This window comes from Rhamphochromis sp. 'chilingali', assembly GCF_963969265.1.
Source record: "Rhamphochromis sp. 'chilingali' genome assembly, chromosome: 1".
Taxonomy (NCBI): domain Eukaryota; kingdom Metazoa; phylum Chordata; class Actinopteri; order Cichliformes; family Cichlidae; genus Rhamphochromis; species Rhamphochromis sp. 'chilingali'.
In genome coordinates, this window is record NC_137929.1 from 30,163,755 (window position 1) to 30,178,299 (window position 14,545).

Sequence of the window (14,545 nt, forward strand, 5' to 3'; positions counted from 1 at the left end):
GAGTGACAGCAAAGACTGGATGCTTCCCCTATTAATGTTGGTCTATCTCAGGTCAAGTCAGATTATCTTTTTTATTTAAAGTGTGACGCCAAAAACTGTGTTAAACTTTCTAGTCTTTATAATCACATGCATATCATTATCGTTTTAACAGTAAAGAGGTTTTTTTCAGTGGTTAACTTTGCTTTCTTTTCCTCGTAGTCAGTGATATTGTCTAATTTGACTCCTAAATGAACAAAACGAGAGCTGTGATATTTAATTAGGCTCGTGAGATTTGATTTCCAGTTAAATTAAAATGCCACTTTGTCCTTTGTGTTCGCCAGCCTCTTTATTCTGCCTTCTTCCTGTTGCTTCAGTGCACGCTGCGATTCGCGCGATGCAAAAACGGCCAAGGGGAGGAAGCGAGGAAGAGGAGACAGCGAGAGGGGAAAGAGACAGACACTGACTTCTCAAGCTCTCACTGTTCGGCTCACCACTGTCAAGTAGGTCAATGCGACAGGCTTGACTGAGTTCTCCTCTGTAGCGTTGTTGTTCAGGCTGGCGCTGAGTAGGTGCCACGCTGGATTCACCTGTTTAAAAAAGCTCGCACAAATGCAGAGTGAACGGCGTGTCTGATCCTGTGTGGCTGGACCTCTGTGGGCGTCCTGTGGCCAAAGAAATAGATCACTCGTTGACCTAAACAAGCGAAAGAAGCAGCAAATAAGAAAAAACAATCATATTTATACAGATATATAAACTTTTTTTTAAAAAAAGACTGTAATGAAGTTCATCGAAAGTTCGTCAAATGCCACTGGTCATGTGATGCTCTTTAAGCTTGGTTGGGTTTTTTTTTTTTTAAAGGGAAGATAATCTCCATGGGGACCAGATGAGCTATTCTCATTGAAGTCATCTTCCCTCACAATTGGAAAATGTTGAGCATAATAACTTGCACCCTCCACTTCACAGGCTCCTCTTCCTGCACACTCAGCTGCTTCAAAAAGACCACATCTGACTCATAATAGACCTCATTAGACTTGTATTGAATAAGCTCTGAGCCGGCGTAACTTAGCTTCACTGTTAGTTGCTTTTTCGCCTCAGTGTGTATTCTCCATTAGAGAATTAAAGATTAATTGCCAAATTTTTTCCAGTTTAAAGCATTGATTAATTGCAGTGAGAATCACTGGTGGATCCAGAAGATTAATGTCGTGAGATTGCCCCCCACCACCACCACCACTACCACCACCCACCCCCCCCTCTTCTTTAGATAGCTATTGATTTTGATTTGCTCAAAAATGCCTGTCTTGTCTTCCCAGGAGGGCAGAAGCTGAATGAAGCACAAGCAGCATGCCGGGCTGCTCTAAATTGCATTTTGTGAGACACGGCCTAAAACACGAGCGGCGTGAACTAACATTCACTTAATTGGGCAGCAAGTGATTGCGCTAAAGAGGTTACCGATTGAGAAGGAGAATCAAACGCGGCAATAAATAAAATTGTCACTTCAAGTTAAGAGATTAGCGAGGCGCTGAAAGATAAATGTACCTTTTAGACGTCGAGGAACTCTTCCTGTTTGTTTGCTGTTTCAAAGCAGCCAAACGTGAGTACAGGGACAGGGTGGAGCAACAGTTTGACAACCCTCGGAGTATGTGGCAGGGACTAAACACGATCACAGACTTTAGAGGGAAAACCAGCACACCGCAGACCACGGCCTCCCTGTGTGAGGATCTAAACGTATTCTACGCTAGATTCGACACAGCGAACACCATGAGACCGGACAGTGTGCGCACCGCGGATGACGTCAGTGCGCACACTGTGTCTGAGGAGGATGTGCGGAAGTGCTTCAGGAAGGTGAACGCACGCAAAGCTACTGGTCCGGACGGGATTCCCGGCCGCGTCCTCAGGTCATGCGCGGCTCAGCTGGCTGGAGTGTTCACGCACATCTTCAACCTTTCCCTCTCTCTGTCTGTAGTCCCAGCCTGCTTCAAAATGGCCACCGTCGTCTCTGTACCCAAATCCTCCACCATCTCCTCATTGAACGACTGGCGACCTGTAGCCCTGACCCCCATCGTAAGCAAATGCTTCGAGAAGCTGGTCAGGGACTTCATCTGCTCTGCACTACCCGACTCACTGGACCCTCTACAGTTCGCATACCGCCACAACAGGTCCACTGATGATGCCATAGCCCTGACACTACACACTGCCCTGTCACACCTGGAGAAGAGAGACACGTATGTGAGGATGCTGTTTGTAGATTACAGCTCAGCATTCAATACCATCGTTCCCTCGAAGCTGGACAGGAAACTGCAGGATCTAGGACTGAGCAGCTCCCTCTGCAGCTGGATCCTTAGCTTCCTGTCTGACAGACGCCAGGTGGTCAGACTGGGCAGCATCACCTCATCCCCCATCACACTGAACACTGGTGCTCCACAGGGGTGTGTACTGAGCCCTCTCCTATACTCACTCTACACCTACGACTGCACAGCCACTAACAACTCCAACATCATTGTGAAGTTTGCGGACGACACTACAGTGGTGGGTCTTATCACCAACAGTGATGAGACGGCTTACAGGGAGGAGGTCAGCGCCCTGACCCACTGGTGTCAAGACAACCATCTCACCCTCAACGTCGCAAAGACAAAGGAGTTGATAGTGGACTTCCGGAGGTGCAGAGAAGTACACACCCCCATCACCATCAACGGCGCTGCTGTGGAGAGAGTGAGCAGCTTCCGGTTCCTTGGAGTACATCTGGCTGAGGATCTTACGTGGTCAGTACACACAAACAAAACAGTGAAGAAGGCGCAGCAGCGCCTCTTCTTTCTCAGGAGACTGAAAAGATTCGGCATGAGCCCCCGCATCCTCAGGACCTTCTATCACTGTGCCATTGAGAGCATCTTCACTGGATGCATCACCACCTGGTATGGCAACAGCACCGCCTACAACCGCAAAGCTCTCCAGCGAGTAGTGCGGTGCTCTGAACGGATAATTGGAGGTGAGCTTCCCTCCCTCCAAGACATCTACAGGAAGCGCTGCCTGAGGAAAGCGGGGAGGATCATCAAGGACTCCAGTCACCCCAGCCATAAACTGTTCAGACTACTTCCATCAGGAAGGAGGTTCTGCAGCATCCGGTCCCGTACCAGCAGACTGAGAGACAGCTTTTTCCACCAGGCCATCAGACTGCTGAACACGTCATAGACACCTCAGCTTCACTACTGGAACTTCAACATTATGCACTCCACACTGTATATAAATGCCACTTGTTTTGCACATATTCAACTCTGTATATTTTATATATTTTATCATTATTATTATTATTATTATTATTATTATTATTATTATTTATTTTTTTATTTTTATTTTTTTTTAACTATTTAATTTGTAAAAATGTGCATACACACACACACCACACACACACACACACGTAGGAAAATATTTAGTATACACATCCAGGAATGCATACACTATTATATATTGTACATATATTTATTAGTTTCAGGTTGGCCATTCTTGTATTTTGCTCGTTTGTGTTGTTGTGTTTGCACATCTCTGTTGCTTGTGGGGCTCGCACACAAGAATTTCACTCGCATGTGCTGTGCCAGTGTGCCTGCACATGTGATGTGACAATAAAAAGTGATTTGATTTGATTTGATTTGTTGTTGTTTTTCTTGTTTTTTTTTAAATCAAGATGCTCTCTAGTCTGTGCAAAATTTCTATTTCAAGACTCCAGTCTGTCCCCTTTCCAACTTCAGCTTATGCTGTCTCCTGTTGCCCACGAGCGATGCACAGTGTACAGTAGCTCAGGCAAAGACGAAAACAATTGTCTTTTTCTGGTTGTCACATTTTTTTTTACAATCTCAGCCTCAGTCACAACAAATCAGAGCGACTCGAGCGTTCGGTTCGTCGCGGACACGGGGCTCTTTATCACTTTGCGCGCCGCTGTGAGGTAGTCTTCTAAACGCAGGATTACGCCCATTGTGATCTGCCTAAGCGCACCATATTAGCGTGGTATTCTCATGAAAACACATGAAAGCCACTTTGAAACGTAGGATGCCTCTGATATGCCCTGCGTCAGGGGGAACGTGCAACCGTATCAGGGAACGCGTGATCTCCGATTCAATTACGGTTCCGTTTTAAATGAGACGCCGACGGTGTAAAACGCCTGATTGTAGCGCTAGGAGAGGGAGTCATTCACGAGACCTCTGTGTATGATCTGCATAGAAAGTGTTGCATCAAATGGATTTTCGATGCCGGTCTCTGCAGAGCATTCATCCTCTTTTCGCTACAAGAGCAGGTGTATTTAACATTGCATGAGAACGGGGGATAGATATGAGAGCATACATGAGACTGTATGAGACCTCAAGTGTAAAATCAGTGGGAAAACCTGTATTTGGAGGCCTCGGATTTGGGTTTTCAGCTGACTGAAGATGGCTACGTGCTTTAAACCTGTAAGAAATATCTCGATTCTCTCAGTTTTATTACTTCAGCGCTTGACTGTAATTCCGCAGTGACAACAAAGCTGTCTTCTCCTTTTCTTCTGCAAGGCCCGCCTTCCCAAACCTGTTGAACTCAATCAGTGGAGCTAAGATGCACCATTGGTTGCAGGTCACGTAAGCTATGTTGGGGAAATGTTTGTCTCTGTGATTGAACTGTCCCCCGCGCCTACGTTAATTGAGCTCCCTGTAATCACACGCAGGCCCATATGATCAGTGTCTGCAGCCCTGCAGAGGGCTGGTTGAGATTATCCACTTGCCTGGATGTTCCATTTTGAGACTGTAATCGAAATGGATTTTTGTCCTCTTCTTCCACATCCTGCCTCAGCGGACAAGCTTGGATATGACATATTTGCATACACTAGCAGCTAAGCTCCTGGGAAGGCTGCATCCGTCAGGAAGTCTGTCATTTTAGTTTTGACTGAAATATCTTAAGAAATAAATGAAACAAATGGATATATGAAATATTGCGCAGATGCTCAGTGTCCCGCTGGAATTAATCGTAACAGCTCTGGTGATTGCTTGCCTTTTTATTTAGAACCTCCTCCACGCCAAAGCTCTCGATCCCTGTTCCCGACATAGTGAATAAATAGATATGAATGTTTTAGAGGACTCACCTTAGCCCATTCCTCTGATTTTTCCTGTAGCGTCACATTAGTTTTAGTGAAATATTGCAAAGGTTGATGTGTGTCGTGATGCATTCTCAATAATCCAGGTAAGGAAATCCAAGAAAGTTGATTCAGTTCACTTTTTCAGTGTGAGAAATGTTTCATGACTCATCCAAGTGACTTCCTCAGCTGATGCATGCGTTACCATCAGCTCCTGGCTGGATGAAATGATGAGGTAATGAGATGAGGAATACTTTATTTATCCCATGTTTAGGGAGATCTTTTGTTAAAACAGTTAAAATGATGATTAAATACTAATAAAACAAATATCAGGCAGATCTCTCTCCAATCAGATAAATTATTCTATATAGGGTAAAAGCATGTGGTATGGCAGCCTGATAGGGAAGGTGATCTACTGCCTGTTCAGTAACTGGTGCTCAGGGTGGTCAGGTGGTCCACGATGAATAACAGTTTGATGACCATCAGCCAATCACAGATCCAGCCTTCCTGATCACTTTATTCAGTGTGTTGGTGTCATCAGCTCTGATGATGCTCCCCCAGCAGATCACAGCAAAGTCACTGTACTCGCCACAACTGACAAAATATCTCCATCATTCTGCTTTTCTATACAGCCTCAGTGTTTGTCTTCCAGTTCAGCCTGTGGTTGATCTGAGGATAGACACAGGTAATGTAGCATTTAGAAACAGATCATTCCTCCTAGACCACTACACAAAATCATCTACTAGTGCTCTGTATTTATCCTCCTGCCCGTCACCTACACAACCATAAATTCAACCAGTGCAAAACTGTTTGACTTTTTTCCCCAACCCATTTTAAATCTGTTCCATTTCTGCCAACTTTGTATGAAGTCGAGGCCAAAGGCTGAACTTTCCACAGGACAGCCTTGGTAGTGCCCCAGGGCCCAAAATATAGGAGGGTCCCTGTGGACATGCCTTCAAACACACCTCTCTCTCACTGTACAGATATTTCCCCTATAGCAGCGGTCGCCAACCTTTTTTGCGCCACGGACCGATTTGTGCCCAACAATATTTTCACGGACCGGCCTTAAAGGTGTCGCGGATAAATGCAACAAAATAAAACTAGTACCGGTACCGAAAAAAAGAAGATTTATTCATAACACACCTGAAAAGACTCAGGAAAACCGAGTTAACGATAAAAACGATAACAAAATAACGCTGAAAACCGATAAAAACCCTGAAAACCATACATTTCACACCTGAGCCTCCATTCTCGCGGACCGGTACCAAACGACTCATGGACCAGTACCGGTCCGAGGCCCGGGGGTTGGGGACCGCTGCTCTATAGTATATGTTTAAGTCATGATTGTGAACCAAAGCCTAACTCTCTTTATGCAGTACACATTTTCCTTATAAATCAAATTCTGGCTGCAAGTACTGTATTTCCTATCATTTTGCACATCCATTGATTAAATATCAATAGGCGTGCAAAACATTAACACAAAATATTAGTTGTACATTCTGACCTTGCTATTAATCATTTCTGATAGATGCTTGCAAACCCGTTGATCCAAACTTAGCACCAATTAGTTCATAATTTATAATATAGCGCAGTGGAATACCACTGTGCTATATTATAAATTATGCTAAGCGAGCCAAAGCACAAAAAAAGGAAATTAAGTAAATGGTGCTCAAAAGAGGACAGAAAGCAGGATGAGTAAACCTCCAGGACTTTGGCAGTGTAAATGACTGTGCTTGTTTCGCACAGTGACCCCATCCAGTCAGTTTGTGAGGGGTAAATGGGCTTTTCTCTTGTTGGTCCACGCTTACAGACATTACAAGATGATGTAGCAAGACTGAACCTGTGCTGGGCTTATGCTAGCCTAGTAGAAGATCATGATGTGAGTTTATAGAACAAGCTTACATAAATGTGCCCGAACCTCAAACTGTAGTTGTTGCCAAAAGTTGGGAGGATGATATGATATTATTGATTAATGTCTATGATTATAGATGTGTGTTTATGTGTGTGTGAGAGAGCGATATCAAGAGAGAGACTATGTCAATGCCATGTTACTGGGATAAAGTTAGTTTTCGTTGTTTTCTATTAAAATAAATACAACTAAACTGGACAAATATGAATTGAGTGAGAAAAGGTTTTTCTTTGAGTTTAATATCTTTCGCAGTCTCCTCTTTCTACCCTACTCTTCTATCGTGATCGTGAATGAATGAATATAAATAAATAGTCCACGCTTCATGAGATCTTTGACCAAAGCAGCACTAGAAAAGAAAGCAAGTCCTCTTTGTCCTCTATGAATGTGTTTCCAATCACATCCCAGTAAATCCCTTTGCAATAATGAATGCGATACACGCTCAATTCATCTTCCCGAAAAAGCCGGGGCTGTCTAATTTGTACAAATATTTCTTTGGGTGGAAGCAATTAACAGCCGTGATGCACTAAGGTGACACTGCTGAGCTGAATCATACCTCAAATGGTGAACCAAAATAAGAACCAACGTGTTTCTCTTTAGTTAAATTCATTAGGGTGGAGAAGCCATTATCTCAGTAAACTGCCCTGGCTGAATAATTAATCATCCCATCACTTGTTTGTTTGGTCTAAATGTATAACATTTATTCCTCGCTCCTTCCAGCCTAATGAAATCCTTACATTGAGATGAGAAAAATGTTGGTTCTTCATGCTCAGCCCAACAAAGTCGTGGTGGAGGCTTGATTTGGTTAATGCATAATAAATTAAAGTTATTATGCACTTTTGATATAGAAGGTCAGAAAAACCTTGAGGCCTTTTGGAAGTAAGAACTAAAAGTACAATTCTTCATCTAAAACACACATATCAGGAGTAACTGTAAGTTTATTGTTAAGTTGTGCTTTTTAGCGTAGTGTAGTTTTAGTGTAGTGTACTATTGACACGATCCTGCTTCTGTCATGTGACTTATTAGTTAAATAAAAGTAGCAACACTGCAATGTTAATGTTGCATTAAAGGTAATATTAAAAGGAAATTTTACGTGGGTAAAAGGCCAGATATGGAAATTGTTGGCAATGTATTTGAAATGAGTACTCATGCTTAGTGACTGTTACACTATGCAGCATACAATGTAACAAAAAGAATCAGATGAATAGACTACTTGCACTAGGGCATGTGACGTATTTCCGTTTCCAAATAGTACCGCTTGTGCGTTTCCGGTACGTTTGCTTATCTATCGGTAGCTATGCTAATGTCGCTTCAGAATGAGTATAAAAAGGAAAGTATTTAAAACAGAACATTTTCAAAAACAGGAGAAGAAATACTCCGAGCATTGCTGTGTCCCACTTTGTTCAGCTTCAGCCAAATTTAACGGCATACTAAGTTTTCATGCCTTTCCGACCCATTCCGACTTGAGAAGACAATGGCTGGTAAATATACGCCGGGATCATTTCACGATTACCTCTCACACCAGGGTCTGCTGCAGACACTTTGCCAGTGATCAACTCATAGAGCCAACAACCCTCGATGGTCGAAGGCGGCTTATTAAAGGTGCTGTACCAACACTTTTTGAGTGGAATGGCTATAAAGTTGAACCACCGCGGCGTAGTGTTTGGGAGAGAACGGAGCGACGCCCTGAACTAGTTCCTCCTGACGATCAAGAAGAGCACAGTCTTACAAGAGATCATGACTACTGCTCAGCCCCTGAGCCATCTGCATTGGACATATCTGCATCAGCTGCAGAAGACCTGTCCGAAGACGTGGAGACTCTGAGGAAGGAAATACAGGAGTTACGTGTCCAGCGAGAATTTGGGTTACAGCGTTTTGCTGGCTCCGACACTGACATCCGATTCTATACCAGGTACATCTAAGTTCTATTCAAGCTAACTGTTTAAAATATACCAAGGTCACCATCAGTTAAATTTCGAAAGTTTTTCCAGTCTTAATGAAAACAAAATAGAAATTTACTTTTTCTCTGCTGATTGTATGTTTTATGTAGATGCTTTAGTATTTAAACAATATCCTAATGCTACAGGTAAAATACAACACCAAATACTCTTAATCAGACTATTTTATACAGCATTCCATTAGCATATTTGTCACAGTTCACATTATTTTTATGTCAGTGTGTAATGTTAATTAATGATTGACATGATGTATGTCTCTCTCGTGAATAGATTTCCAAGCTATGATCATTTGATGGCATTCTGGGTTTTGATTGAGCCTTGCATCTATAAAATGATCCGGGTTTCAAGAGCCAAGTCAGCTGCCAATCGGAACGAAGAAGTGTTGACACCTGCACGCACATCAACAGTAGGTTATGGGTTTGTTGGTAGTTAGAACTAGAGGTGTAATGTTATTGTATTTATGTACAATAACATTACATTATGTACAGTAGCATACATACACAGGTGTATGTATGCTAGACTCAGTATCCTTTACATACATACACCTGTGCACTACAGCACCTCATTGTTTACCCCATGGTACAGTATGGTATGCCTAACCATTACAAAACATTTAGCCAAGAAAAGAATAATTTTACTAGTTCATAGCTTAAGGAGGAACATTTTCCCTTTTGTTTTCACCTTCCAGAGGCAGCTGCTACAGCCAATTGATGAGTTTTTTCTTTTCCTGGTTTTCCTGTCAGTTGGTTTGAAGGAGAGGGACCTGGCACACCGATTTAACATACACCAGTCCACAGTGAGCCGCATTATTGCAACATGGACAAATTTTCTTGCCACTGCACTGGGGTCTCAGTGCATCTGGCTTACACGTGAAGAAGTGCAAGCTTACCTCCCTGAGGAATTCAAAGATTTCTCAGACACCCAGATGATCCTTGACTGTACAGAGCTGAGGTGTCAGACACCATCCTCACCACTTCTCCAAAGTGAAATGTACTCTTCGTACAAATCCCACTGTACGATGAAAGCCCTGGTTGGCATAGCTCCACATGGTCCAGTGACATTCATCTCTAATCTGTATGCTGGTTCGGTTAGTGACAAGGAACTATTCAAACAATCAGGCATTGCTGAGAAGTTGACTGAAGACATGGCAGTGATGGTAGATAAGGGCTTCCTAATCACTGATTGTTGTAAATGCAAAGTGTACTGCCCACCTTTTCTATCTAAGCAGAAGCAGATGCCAGCATACCAGGTTAAGGAGACGCAGGCCATAGCCAGACTCAGGGTACATGTGGAGCGAGTCATTAGGAGGATCAAACAGAACAAACTTTTTGATAGCATCATTACCATGTCACATGTTTATAATATCAACCAACTGTTTGCAGTGGCATGTATGCTGTCAAATTACCAGAACACAGCATTAGTTAAAAAATGGGTTAAGTGAGACAAGATGGATTTTTCCCAAGACACCAGTGCCAGTACAAGTAACTTATGGAAAATGACCTGCAGCTGAGGCCACTACAGTTGAATTTCTTCCTTCTCAGCTGACAATACTTGATTACAGAACTGGTACTTGAGTGCCGATAGTTGAGTTTCAGTTATTGATAATTCAAATTCATTGCAAATGTTTAATGTTAATAATACTGTTTAATTATACTACTATTATTACTATTCAGATTCAACAAAACTATTTATCAAAATTATAAAGTAAATCACTAAATCGTTTTAAAACCATAAGTGACATTGAACTTTTGTAACATCAAAAATACCATTTGTCATTTTCTACAGTTCAGTTATTGTCTAAATGTATATCAGTATGCTAGGCATGGAGTTTTAAATACTTACCATGTAAATAAGTTCTGCACAAATTCAATGTTTTAATGTGTGTTTTTAAAAATCAAATTGATGCCATTGCTTAAATAACAGTTTATTGATGTCACATAAAGGTAACATGTAACAACAAAAGAATTCATGAAATATATTGAAAATAAAACATCAGTTATTTTGTTCCAGCCAGCCTGAAGGATCTGTTTTTCTTTTTGCTGTTTTCACTGTTCATTTTTTCAAACACAGGTATCTTGGCATATATATGTAAAAAAAGAAATAGTCTGCCTTTTCTCTGATTGCATTGTGCACATCTATATCCATGTATATTCTTTGCACTAGGTAGTCCTCTTGTGCCCACACAACAAAGTCACACCACTGCATCCCACTGATGAGCAGTTGTCCTTGCACTTGCCAGTAATATGCGTGGCTCTTTTTTAGTTTAGGGGTACCACATTCCATCTGCACATATTTGCAGTCAATAAAGTTTTGTACATTGGGACATTTGAATTCGACGAAGCCAAACTGGGGGTATTCATTGGGGTCAAAAACAACACCATCAGGAGATGCAGCAAGCCAGGGGGCAATGGGGTGAATGACCAGACCACAGGGTGAGTAGTTAACATTCATTAGCCTACTATACTCTGCTGCTATTGCAGGCTCCATCTCAGTTCCTCTCCTCATGTCTGCTGTCTGCCTTGTTCCCTTCAATATACGCTCTGCTAGTGACTCGGCCGAGCTCTGGCCTCTGACGTGACACACCTCCCGAAACCTAGAGGCAGTCACTCTGGGCCTGCGGAGCTGATGCCACTCAGATGAAGAGCTTTGCTCACGTGTAGCTTCCTCTATTTTGTGAGCCATTTCCAGAGTTACAGACAAGCTTTTCAGATGCAGAAGCTCTTCTTCTGAGCACACAAACACACAATCTGATGGCAAGATGTCATACTCCTCCAGAGGCAAGTGCGGTGTTGGTGGTGCATCGCGGTGTAGTGTGATGTACCGGGTTGTCAAAACCGGCTGCTGATATGACAGAACACTGCCCTCCTGCACCAGCCCAAAGGCACTTTCCACAAGGGGCTTGTCAGGTCTCATGTTCATTGTGGTCACAAGTGGCCTGTCCTCAATATTAAATTTTGCATATGCCTCCGTTATTCTGAACAAGCAGGGATCTGGTAACGGACCCACCATGCCTCTGTAGAAGCCACTCCTAAAGAAAACATCAATGACAATAATGTAAGGAAGAAGGTTATTATACTGAACAACAACTAAACTAAAAACTAAAAGGTGTAAAACAGTGGTGCATAAGTTAGAGACTGGGATGTACATGACTGAGTTAGCCGTCTTCAGAAAGTGTAATGTTGTATGTAAATTAATACCTATTCTGACACATGTATGTATGAAAAAAATAGCAACATACATTTGTAACACATGAAACCAAATTTTACAAATGTAATTACCGTACTCCAGTCTGGGCCATCCTATTTGGTACCGGCTTAGTGAAGATCATGGAGTTGATGGGTCCTGGCCTCACACCCTAACAGAAGACACATTTACTATGGATGGTGTTGCTGTTCATATGTAAACATGGACTAATTCAAAAACTTTAACCTCATTTAAATTACCACTGTCCGTGGCTTGTGCCATTGCTGTTCAGATTCCGTGCAGCTATGCACAGGGGGGACAACCGGCACTCTGAGTTGTGAGTAGTGTGCTGTTTGGAAGAGCAGTGCCACTGTGTGATTGCACATAACAGCGCCTGCCACACAGGAGCACTGGCTATGTGTCAGTATCACCGGCGATGAATCCAGAAGCTTAATCTAAGAAGAAAGAACGAAAATTAAAAATGTAACATCTTCATGGAAGAGCCGAACAGGAACATAGTTCAGTGTTATGGTTACGCACCCTCCTGAATGCTTAGTGTTTCCTTCTCTCCCTATTAAAGCAACTTAACCATGCTTGATAACTGTAATAACTTAGATTGTGTATATTTGCAGTATTAACTTGTTGTCAAATGTTTCTGATCACCCAAACACACGTTGATTTAACTATCTGACTAGTCAAATTAGGAGTGATAAAGCAGGGAGACAAGGAAAACATTCAAGTTGATGGGCCTTTAGGAATGAACTTAACTAATGCTTAAATGAACTGAACCCCACAGAACGGGGATTAACAACTTTACACAGCTTCCTGCCTACACTTAGTCTGTGTGGTGCCTCACTCTTCCTCATCGACCTGTAGCACAGGGCTCTCACACCGACCTCCCCTGACAACCTGTCTTTATTGGACACTGAATAAAGATACAAGTACCATTAGCATTATTTCTGTATTACTCATTTCAGCATGTCTTAAACATATATATTTTACACTTAGCAAGAGTAGCATTAGGTAGTTAACTACCTCCATAGTTAGCCAACTACCTAACGCTAATATAACAGTGTCTAACAACAAAAGTGACATTAGTTAAGAAAACCTCAACTACAGTTTAGGACGACATAAAACACCGTTTAAGAAAACATGTAATGTAGAGAACTGACATCAAATGAAGGACATAGCGGAGTAACGTAGTGTTTGCATTTGACGTTAGCTAGCGTTTCTTTGTCGGTTAATTTACGTTTTCTTACCTTCGTAGTTGTGTATATAAGATGCAGCATATAACTTAAATCCTTTATCTAATTTGCTGGCGGGGGTAGTCGTCACTCTGCAAATCCGATGAACATCGGTGATGTTCAATTTTGGGAGCTCTTGTAGGCATCGAGTGTAGAACGTCGCCATGGTTTAACCGCACCGGAAGCACTGGAGCAGGACTACATAGAACGCGGAAGTGTTAGTGCAAGTAGTCCATTCAAAGTGCTTCATTCTGCAGCTGCTCGGTCGGAATGCGTACCGTTAGAAAACACGGATTCGTGAGTTTGGTTCCAGGTACGTAGCATAAGGACAGCAGTGCTTTCAAAAGTGTGGTTATACTGTGGTGTGGACGTGTACAGTGCGTCTGTTGAGGGACACATTGAGCATTAGTGAAAATTGTACGTTTTGTGTGTAAAACATAATATTCAACCATTTTTAAAGTTTCCATATCCGTTACTTTAAAAAAAAGTATCGCCTCTTGATATTGGATGGTGCTCTTTTCATTATAATTATTCTTACTCATGCAATTTATTGTTGACCTGTTTTGTATTTTTTGATAGAGTGCAAGACATTTATTATTGTCTGATTTTGCTCAGCTAGTAGCGACACAATGGAAAAGTAACTATATACACCAGTTCTTGTAGAGCACCTTTCTACTCAACCTGAGCACTCAAAGCCTTTTATACAGCATGTCTCATTCACCCATTCATAAAAGCACTATTTTTTTCCATGCTTACATGCTCTCTGTCTAGTATTCACCGACAGTCACACTGTGATGGATGCATCAGAGAGCAACTTGGGCTGAGTATGTTGTTCGAGCATATTTGGCGTACGGGCTGGAGCACCCAGGGATCAAACCACCAACCTCCAGATTAGCAGACGAGCTGCTCGCCATCGGCCACCACCAACTAATGTCTCAGTCATAGTAGATTTAAAATACGATGACAACCTCATTGCTATAATCAGTGCTTGCCAAGTGATTACAATGAATCTTTTTCCTCATTCATCAATTGATTCCAAGTAAGGGGAGTGACCAACTAGCTACCTAGAGGTGGAGTATGCAACAACTTATGATCGCAAGGCAATTACAATGGTCACCTGGTGGGAGACAACGTGTCTCCAAACAATCATGGTATCTGGCAACTGCAGTCATTCTCAGTCAGACTG

General features: G+C 42.3%; 2 protein-coding genes and 1 long non-coding RNA gene across 3 annotated transcripts in view; 1 reads left to right on the forward strand and 2 right to left on the reverse strand.

The window, feature by feature from the left end:
• Positions 1-5,604: 5,604 nt before the first annotated feature.
• LOC308392767 overlaps positions 5,605-14,545 on the reverse strand; it is a 76,146-nt gene continuing 67,205 nt past the window's right edge. Inside the window, exon 3 of the long non-coding RNA XR_013970865.1 lies at positions 5,605-5,737. This is a non-coding gene — a long non-coding RNA (uncharacterized lncRNA). The remainder of the gene's footprint in view (positions 5,738-14,545) is intronic.
• On the forward strand, positions 8,185-10,786 carry LOC308399737 (uncharacterized protein). Its single transcript, XM_080887170.1, has 3 exons — positions 8,185-8,886; positions 9,203-9,338; positions 9,621-10,786. The coding sequence occupies exons 1-3, from the start codon at positions 8,291-8,293 to the stop codon at positions 10,371-10,373; spliced, it is 1,485 nt and encodes a 494-aa protein (XP_080743296.1). The 5' UTR covers positions 8,185-8,290; the 3' UTR covers positions 10,374-10,786.
• LOC308392758 (uncharacterized protein) lies at positions 10,934-13,576 on the reverse strand. Its single transcript, XM_080875959.1, has 4 exons — positions 13,375-13,576; positions 12,376-12,570; positions 12,211-12,287; positions 10,934-11,960 (listed from the first exon to the last, which is right to left on the reverse strand). The coding sequence occupies exons 1-4, from the start codon at positions 13,402-13,404 to the stop codon at positions 10,985-10,987; spliced, it is 1,278 nt and encodes a 425-aa protein (XP_080732085.1). The 5' UTR covers positions 13,405-13,576; the 3' UTR covers positions 10,934-10,984.

Coding starts and splice junctions, on each gene's coding strand:
- LOC308399737 (XM_080887170.1), top strand. CDS start 8,291: ATGAGTATAAAAAGGAAAGTATTTAAAACAGAACATTTTCAAAAACAG. Junction 8,887..9,202: donor GACATCCGATTCTATACCAG/GTACATCTAAGT, acceptor TCTCGTGAATAG/ATTTCCAAGCTATGATCATT. Junction 9,339..9,620: donor CACCTGCACGCACATCAACA/GTAGGTTATGGG, acceptor TTCACCTTCCAG/AGGCAGCTGCTACAGCCAAT.
- LOC308392758 (XM_080875959.1), bottom strand. CDS start 13,404: ATGCTGCATCTTATATACACAACTACGAAG. Junction 12,571..13,374: donor TTATATACACAACTACGAAG/GTAAGAAAACGT, acceptor CTTTCTTCTTAG/ATTAAGCTTCTGGATTCATC. Junction 11,961..12,210: donor ATGGCCCAGACTGGAGTACG/GTAATTACATTT, acceptor TGTTTTCTTTAG/GAGTGGCTTCTACAGAGGCA.